Below are 8,876 nucleotides of genomic sequence, written 5' to 3' on the forward strand. Positions count from 1 at the left end.
CGAACCCAGGTCCCTGGAGCTGTGAAGCAGCAGTGCTAACCACTGTGCTACCGTGCCGCCCCTTGCAATGCACGTCAGCCAAAAAAACAAGATGTAGTGTTACGCCAGTGGTTCCCAAAGGGTGCGGCGCGCCACACTGGTGCGGCGAGAGAGGATGGCAAGTGTGGCGGGAAGATTCAAGGACAATCAAAGAAACATTTAAACATGGTTTAAACAAGCATTGTTTTATACTTTCTGGATGTCCCATGATATTATAAAGTAGTTGTGTTCTATGTTATGAATCAAGCACCGCGAGGAGTTTTTTTTTTTGTTTTTGAATGTATTTCTTGTCAATAAAAAATTCGGTGTGGCGCGAGCAAATTTTTATTCCAAAAGTGCGGCCCAGTGAAAAGTTTGGGAACCACTGCATTACGCTAATGGAGCCAAGTCTTTCAGACATAACCCAAAGTTATTCTTTTGCAACAACAGAACTTGAAATCTCATGACGCTGATTAAAAACCCGGCCACGTGCATAGACCCACAACTATCAGTTTCAGAAGTCCCAACTTGGCACGATCGACTTGATCCCTGCACTGGCCGGCAGCTAGAGAATGCTGAACCTGCGGTTACAGTGCACACTCTTACTGAAGAGTAACTCTACCAGGTTCTTTTAGTTCTGTTGACATTCGCTGCCTTGGACAAGAGCTGTCGCCGACCCTCGAAGAGTAAAATGCTCGCTGCCATGGCCGAGTTGAGGCTGTCCAGGCCAGGAATCATGGGAATATACAATCGCTGGCCTTGCGTCCTCTCGGCCAACGAGAGGGCTTCCAGACTGAGCCCGTGCGTCTCGCCGCCAATCACGATGGCCGTCTGCTCCTGTGCCCAGGCGTGGTAGTAACATCGAGCTTCCACCTCGGGCAACGAGAGGGGAAATTCTCTCTCTTGGTCCTCGGTGTCACTCTCCCGGGCTTCAATCTGTCTCGTGCGTGAGGACTCCCAGCTCTGGCCGCTGGCGGCGCCCGATTCAGGAGGCGGCACCATAGGACTTTCAGTGCCGCAGTAAGAATGGTCGGCTACGTGGACACGCGTGCTGGTGGTCAGGTAGTTAGGGACCACCTCCCACTCTAGATTGGAGATAACAGGGATACGGAAATGAGCACCCATGCCAGCCCGGAGCACTTTGGGTTCCCAGACGTCCACACAGCCTGCGGAGGGAAAAGAATGGGAAAAACAAACACTTTAGTTCCCAATTATTTTTCTTCAACATCCCAGTGTTATATTGTACAGAAGGTTGAGCAGTGTTACCCCACTGCGCCAGGGACCTGGGTTCAATTCCCCGCTTGAGTCACTGTCTGTGTGGAGTTTGCACTTTCGCCCTGGGTTTCCTCCGGGTGCTCCGGTTTCCTCCCAAAGATGTGCGGGTTAGGTTGATTGGCCATGATAAATTTCCCCGTAATGTCAGGAGGATTCGCAGAGGGTAAATGTGCGGGGTTATGGGGATAGGGCCTGGGTGGGATTGTGGTTGGTACAGACTTGGTGGGCCGAATGGCCTCCTCCTTACTGTAGGGATTTGAACGCAACAGCAGTGCCTGATGGCACAAGGCCATTCTGGTGCAGAAGCCTCGCTGTGTAATATAGAACCAGACTCATCACGGTGCAGGAGACCATTCAGCCCATCATGTCTGCACCAGCTCTTCAAAGAGCATCATGGCTTAGTGCCATTCCCCTGCCTTTTTACCCCTGCCCAGTCTAATGCCCTGTTGAAAATCTCGGGTAAACCTGCCTCCACCACACTTCCAGGCAGCACATTCCAGAGGGAATTGAAAGGAAGAGCAGTGCTGGGTTAGGGTGACTAGATGGTCCTGGAAGGGTCTGGGTGATCAATGTTTCATAGCTCCATCAGAGGCCACACCTCTTAGGAAGCCACACCCAGAGGATTGTGTACAGTTTTGAGGAAGGATAGAATGTAGAACATAGAACAGTACAGCACAGAACAGGCCCTTCGGCCCACGATGCTGTGCCGAGCTTTATCTCAAGGATGTTCTTGCTCTCGAGGGAGTGCAGCGAAGGTTTACCAGGCTGATTTCAGGGATGGCGGGACTGATGTATGAGGAGAGATTGACTCGGTTAGGATTGTTTTCGCTGGAGTTCAGACGAATGAGGGGGATCTCATGGAGACTTATAAAATTCTAACAGGACTAGACAGGGTGGATGCAGGGAGGATGTTCCCGATGGTGGGGGAGTCCAGAACCAGGGGTCACAGTCTGAGGATTCGGGGTAGACCATTTAGGACAGAGATGAGGAAACATTTCTTCATCCAAAGAGTGGTGAGCCTGTGGAATTCATTACCACAGGAAGTAGTTGATGCCAAAACATTCAATGTATTCAAGAGGCGGCTGGATATAGCACTTGGGGCGAATGGGATCAAAGGTTATGGGGAGAAAGCAGGATTAGACTATTGAGTTGGATGATCAGCCATGATGATGATGAATGGCAGAGCAGGCTCGAAGGGCCAAATGGCCTCCTCCCGCTCCTATCCTCTATGTTTCTAAACAACATGAAGAGGTCATTATTGAACGATAGGGGACAGGCTGATAACATAATCCAAACAAGTAGGAGAATAGAAACTTTTCTTTGTAACTTTCCCGGTGTGATACACAGCAACACGGATGTGGTTGCACTGGAGGGGGTGCAGAGGAGATTCACCAGGATGCTGCCTGGGATGGAACAAGTCACGTTATAAAGAGAGGTTGGATAGGCTTGGGTTGTTTTCTTTGGAGCAGAGAAGACGGAGGGGGCGACCTCTTTGAGGTGTACAAGATTATGAGGGGCATGGACAGAGTGGATAGGGAGCAGCTGTTCCCCTTAGTTGAAGGGTCAGTCACAAGAGGACAAGTTAAAAGTGAGGGATGGGAGGTTAGGTGGAGATGTGAGGAAAATCTGTTTTACCCAGAGGACGGTGAGGGTCTGGAATGCGCTGCCTGGGAGGGTGGTGGAGGAGACGGGATGCCTCACATCCTTTAAAAAGTACCTGGATGAACACTTGGCGCCCCATAACATTCAAGGCTATGGGCCAAGTGCTGGCAAATGGGATTAGATGGGCAGGTTAGGACCTTTCATGCGTCGGTGCAGACTCGATGGGCTGAAGGGCCTCTTCTGCACTGTAGTGAATCTGTGAACACACGCCTGGCTGATTGACCCTGAATATTGAGTCAGCTAATCTGGGCCAGGATGGAGGGGAATATACGGCAGCTCAATTGGGCTCAGCAGCCGGTTAGGTGGATTGGCCGTGCTAAATTGCCCCTTAGTGTCAGGGGGACTAGCTAGGGTAAATGCATGGGGTTATGGGGATAGGGCCTGTATGGGATTGTGGTTGGTGCTGACTCGATGGGCCGAATGGCCTCCTTCTGCACCGTAGGGATTCTGTGGCACACATCTGGAGAGTCGCCAGTAAGCGGGGGAGGTGCTGCGAGACCTCACGCGAGTCATGCCCCTGCGTGAGGCCCGTGCCTCAGGGAGCACTGAGGGAGCGCGGGGTTGTAACAGAGTCGAGCGAGACACCCCGATGGCGCTAACCTTTGGTTAACAAGACTTTGGTGCACCCAGCAGCCACCGCAGATCGTAACATCGTCCCCAGGTTTCCAGGATCTCGGATATTGTCACCGATGAGGAAGAGGGGAACAGCATGCTCCAGCTGAACGGATGGGAACTTCATCTTGGAATGATCCGGTCTGACGAAGATCCCTGCCGGGAACAGCAAGGCCAAGAGGTTCATTTACAGTTCAAAGAGATTTCACTTGCTGACTACTCCCGGGTAGCTTTATCAGCCCCCTCCCCCAAGCTGTTATCAACACAATTTCTACACTGTGTAACTGCGTGCACATAACTGAGCCAACTCAGCATAACTGAGCATAACTGGCTGCTTCAGTCAACATTAAAGATACTGTATGAAGGAAATCAGGGATTTCTCACCCACTTTCCTCCTTCAAATCCCCTCCAAATTCAGACAAACTGGCCAATTCATCTCACTGCTTTGTGGGATCTTCCTGTGCGAAAGTGGCCACCATGTGTCTCTGAACGAGAGGAACTGAATGAAAGTTCACGAGATTCACTGGCAAGAAGAGAGGATTGTCCAATCAGGAGAGATTAACCAGACGAGGCCCATCACTCCCTGGAGTTCAGGAGAATCTAACTGGAACCTATAAAATTCTTAATGGTTTAAGTTTAAAGTTTATTTATTAGCGTCACAAGTAGGCTTACATTAACACCGCAATGAAGTAACTGTGAAAATCCCCTAGTCGTTACAATCCAGCGCCCGAATTTAGCGTGGCCAATGCACCTACCCCACACATCTTTGGACTATGGGAGGAAACTGGAGCACCCGGAGGAAACCCACGCAGACACTGGGAGAACGTGCAGACTCTGCACAGTGATCTGAGGCTGGAATTGAACCCAGCTCCCTGGCGCTATGAGGCAGCAGTGCTAACCCACTGTGCCACTGGGCTTGACAAGCTGAAAGATGCGTTCTCCAGCCAGGGAACCGGGAACACTGGGTCACTGGGCCAGAAAAGGGATTGCAAATCTTTGGAATTCTCTACCTCAGCTTGAGGTCCCCAGGCATTGAGTGCACACAGAGAAAGTGCGTGACCGATTGGGTATTAATGGACAGAGCTGAAATTGGAATTGCGATAGAACAAGAAACAATACACAGTAGCACAGTGGTTAGCACTGCTGCTTCACAGCTCCAGGGACTTGGGTTCGATTCCCTGCTTGGGTGACTGTCTGTGTGGAGTTTGCACATTCTCCTGGTGTCTGCATGGGTTTCCTCCGGGTGCCCCGGTTTCCTCCCACAGTCCAAAGATGTGCGGGTTAGGTTGATTGGCCATGCTAAATTGCCACTTAGTGTCCTGAGATGCATAGATTAGAGGGATTAGCGGGTAAAATATGTAGGGATATGGGGGTAGAGTGTGGGTGGGATTGTGGTCGGTGCAGACTCGATGGGCCAAATGGCCTCTTTCTGCACTGTAGGGTTTCTATGATTCTATGAATACAGCACACGGACAGGCCCTTCGGCCCACTGAGCCTGCACCAATACACGGTTTCTATCCTTCTGGTTGCCTCCCGCTCGTGTGTCTATCAAGATACACCTGGAACGTTGCCAACGTGCCGGCTTCCACCACCACCACTGGCAGCGCGTTCCAGGCACCCAGCACGCTCAGTGTGAACAACTTTCCCCGCATCTCTCCCCAAAACTTACCACCTTTCACCTGTGCCCTCTTGTAGTCAATCCTTCCACCCTGGGGAAAAGCCTCTGACTATCTGCCCTGTCTATGCCACTCAATTTTGAAGCTCCTCAGCCTCCAATTTCCAATGAAAACAATGCAAATTTATCCAACCTCTCCTCATACCTAAAAGCCTCCAAACCAGGCAACATCCTCGTCAACCTTCTTTGCACCCTCTCCAAAGCAGCTACGTCCTTCTGGTAGTGTGGCGACCAGAAGTGCACACAACTCTCCAAATGCAACCATCAGCTATGATCACACTGAACGGTAAGCAGGCTTTTAAAGTTAAGTTTATTTATTAGTGTCACAAGTAGGCTTACATTAACACTGCAATTAAGTTGTGAAAATCCCCTAGTCGCCACACTCCGGCACCCATTCGGGTACACAGAATTTAGTACGGCCAATGCACCTAACCAGCACGTCTTTCGGACTGTGGGAGGAAACCCACGCAGACACGGGGAGAACGTGCAAACTCTGCACAGTGTCCCAATCCGGGAAGCGGCACGGTGGCACAGTGGTTAGCACTGCTACCTCACAGCTCCAGGGACCCCGGGTTCGATTCCTGGCTTGGGTCACCGTCTGTGTGGAGTTTGCACGTTCTCCCCGTGTCTGCGTGGGTTTCCTCCGGGTGCCCCAGTTTCCTCCCTCAGTCCAAAGATGTGCGGGTTAGGCTGATTGGCCATGTTCAATTGCCCCTTAGTATCCTGGGATGCGTAGGTTAGAGGGCTTAGCGGGGTAAATATGTGAGGTTACGGGATAGGGCCTGGGTGGGATTGTGGTTGGTGCAGACTCAATGGGCCGAATGGCCTCCTCCTGCACTGTAGGGATTCTATGTTCTGTGCCACCGTGCCACACTAAAGGCCAGATGGCTCGCTCCTGTTTCGATATGTCATACACTTCAAACAGTTCTCGTGTGAACACACTTTGGAATGTTTTAATCAAATCTGATACCTGAAAGTTATTATTTGTTGGCAGAGTTGTTTTGTTCTTGTTGCTAAGCATCAATGTTTCATGGGATGTAGCTATTCTGGAACCTGAACCCTGACCTAACAACAGAACAAGCATCCTAAGGCAGTGATGTTGCGGACATACCCATCGCTCCCTGGGGCGTTACGAGATCAGACCACATCTTGATCTCTTCAAACTTGACTTTGATCAACTTAACATGTCTCAGTTTGTCCAGAGGTAACTCCTTCAGACTGTCTGCGGTGCTGAAGAACAGAGTCTGCAGCAATGCTCCAGCCCGCAAGGCATCCGATATCAACCTCCGTCCCTCCACCAGGATCTTCCCCTGCTGCTCACGGAACTTCTTGGACTTTGCGATCGTCACGACTTTCCTATTGGCAGGCGAGAATCATAGTCAAATTTGAAACAGGAAAGGGGATATTCGAACTGTTAGACACGTTCCATTAAAATCACCGTCCCCCATATCACTGCCACAATACAACGATAATGGAGTTGACTAATGATAGCAATCAATTCTCTGATTTAATTCACTGTAGACCCAGGCATGGGGTGAGCAAACACTCAGTGGTGGACAGCTTGGGTAACATTGATCCAAATCATTAGGTCTCCTTAAAGAGAGAAGTGCCAGAGCTTAGAGTCCTGTAGCTAAAGGCCGCACCACACGGACGCAATGGTTAGAATCACAGAATGCCTGCAGTGCAGGAGGCTATTCAGCCCATTGTGTCTGCACTGACTCGTTGACCCCATCCAAGCCCCGTAACCCCACATATTTATCCTACTAATCCTCCTAACCTACACATCCTGCGACAGTAAGGGGTAATTTAGCATGGCAAATCCACCTAATCTGCACATTTTTGGAAACCGGAGTATCCGAAGGAAACCCACACAGACACGGGGAGAACATGCAAACTCCACACAGTCAGCCAAGGCTGGAATTGAACCCACATCCCGGGCGCTGTGAGGCTGTTCACCACTTTCTCAAGAGCATTTAGGGATGGGCAATAAATCAGCCAGACTCAATCCAATGAAGTTTTAAAGAAGGCAATGGTGGATGATGAAAATCAGGGATACACCGCAGGCCAGAGTTAAAAGAATGCAGTGATCGGCGAGTTTATAGACAATAGGGTTACGGTGAGAACAGAAAAATTTGGATTAAAAATTAGGAATGATAAAATGGAGGTATTGGATCAGGAGCCAGTGTGGAATCAGTGAACACAGGGGTGATGGACGATGGGGACTTAGAATCATAGAATTCCTACAGTGCAGAAGGAGGCCATTCAGCCCATCAGGTCTGCACCAACCACAATCCCACCCAGGCCCTATTCCCATAAACTCACATATTTACCCTGCTAATCCCTCTTACACTAATGGTCAATTTAACATGGCTAATCAACCTTACCCACACATCTTTGGACCATGGGAGGAAACTCACACAGGCACAGGGAGAATGTGCAGATTTCACACAGTGACCCAAGCCAGGAATCAACCTGGCGGTGAGGCAGCAGTGCCAACCATTGTGCCACCCCTTGTGAGTTAGGACCCAAAGAAGCATGCAGAGGCTGAATATGGCAGCACAGTGGTTAGCACTGCTGCCTCACAGCACCAGGGACCCAGGTTCAATTCTAACCTCGGGTGACTGACTGTGTGGAGTTTGCGTGTTCTCCCCATGTCTGCACGAGTTTCCTCCAGGTGCTCCAGTTTCCTCCCACAGTCCAAAGATGTACAGGTTAGGTGGATTGGCCATGGTAAATTGCACCTTAAGGGGGTTACATGGGGTTAAGGGCTGGGTGGGATTGTTGCTGGTGCAGGCTCGATGGGCTGAATGGCCTCTTTCTGCACTGCAGGGATTCTCTACAGGGGTGGAGGGTGAAAGGCTCCGAGTTCTCCACGCTGCTGGGAGGGTTTTCTGGGCCCGTTCAGGTTTGTCCCTTACGCCAGCCGCTTGTCGCCGGGCAGCGCCTTGTCGTAGGGGAGTCCGTCCAGCGAATCGGGGGGCAGCCGGGTCTGGGGGACCGGGATTGGGCTCCGTGCCGGCGGCCAGCGCTGCTCCGTCCCGGTCAGCGGGCCACTCGGCTGGTGTCCGGCCCCGCCAGCTCCCTGGCTCCCGGGATAGACGGTCTCCAGTGGCCTCCTCCTCAGCTGGCGGAGATGCCGCCTGCCCAGAGCCGGGAGCAGGGCAGCTCCCCAGCGGCTCACGCTGCTCCTGAGCGCTGCCATGACTGCCAGTCCGGGGCTAGTGCGCCTGCGCGGACTGTAACAAACCCAGCGGATCAGCTGACCCTGGTGGATACATTTGGTCACATGACCCGCCCAGTGCTCCCTCCTGGACATCTCCAGCCTCCATTGATAAATACTGCTCATTCATTCAACCTGAAAGAGGCAGAATAAACCTTTTTGACTGGAATATATTATCACTCCACCCCCAGAAATGTCAATTTAATTTGATTTGTTAAGTTTCCTTTCATTTTGTTTTTTTTGTCTCCTGCATGCGCAGAAATCAAGATGTCATTTGCAGCAGTCACCAATCCACCCTCTTATGGAATTAAGGATCTACTGGTGACCACTAGCTATGACTGTAACACTGCATTCTGCAGTGGTTAGCACTGCTGCTTCTTCACAGCGCCAGGGACCCGGGTTCGATTCCCGGCT

At 51.1% G+C, this 8,876-nt stretch overlaps 1 protein-coding gene across 3 annotated transcripts; it reads right to left on the minus strand.

Annotated features, from left to right (window-relative positions):
* Positions 1-203: 203 nt before the first annotated feature.
* Positions 204-8,474, minus strand: mrm3a (mitochondrial rRNA methyltransferase 3a). 3 transcript variants are annotated; one of them, XM_078224696.1, is made up of 4 exons: positions 8,161-8,474; positions 6,354-6,598; positions 3,556-3,723; positions 204-1,184 (listed from the first exon to the last, which is right to left on the minus strand). In XM_078224696.1, the coding sequence occupies exons 1-4, from the start codon at positions 8,442-8,444 to the stop codon at positions 637-639; spliced, it is 1,245 nt and encodes a 414-aa protein (XP_078080822.1). In that variant the 5' UTR covers positions 8,445-8,474; the 3' UTR covers positions 204-636. The 3 variants fall into 3 exon arrangements, with proteins under 3 accessions (XP_078080822.1, XP_078080823.1, XP_078080824.1); XM_078224697.1 differs by having other exon boundaries at positions 6,213-6,598; positions 8,161-8,444; XM_078224698.1 differs by lacking the exons at positions 6,354-6,598; positions 8,161-8,474 and adding an exon at positions 3,952-5,649.
* Between the last annotated feature and the right edge of the window lie 402 nt (positions 8,475-8,876).

The sequence above is a fragment of the Mustelus asterias genome, chromosome 12, assembly GCF_964213995.1.
Source record: "Mustelus asterias chromosome 12, sMusAst1.hap1.1, whole genome shotgun sequence".
Classification (NCBI taxonomy): Eukaryota; Metazoa; Chordata; class Chondrichthyes; order Carcharhiniformes; family Triakidae; genus Mustelus; species Mustelus asterias.

Excerpts from the sequence above, each read along its gene's own strand:
- mrm3a (XM_078224696.1), bottom strand. The coding sequence starts at position 8,444 with ATGGCAGCGCTCAGGAGCAGCGTGAGCCGCTGGGGAGCTGCCCTGCTC. Across the intron at positions 6,599-8,160 it reads CCCGGCGACAAGCGGCTGGC|GAAAGTCGTGACGATCGCAA; the intron begins GTAAGGGACAAA and ends GCCTGCCAATAG. Across the intron at positions 3,724-6,353 it reads AACGCCCCAGGGAGCGATGG|GGATCTTCGTCAGACCGGAT; the intron begins GTATGTCCGCAA and ends TGTTCCCGGCAG.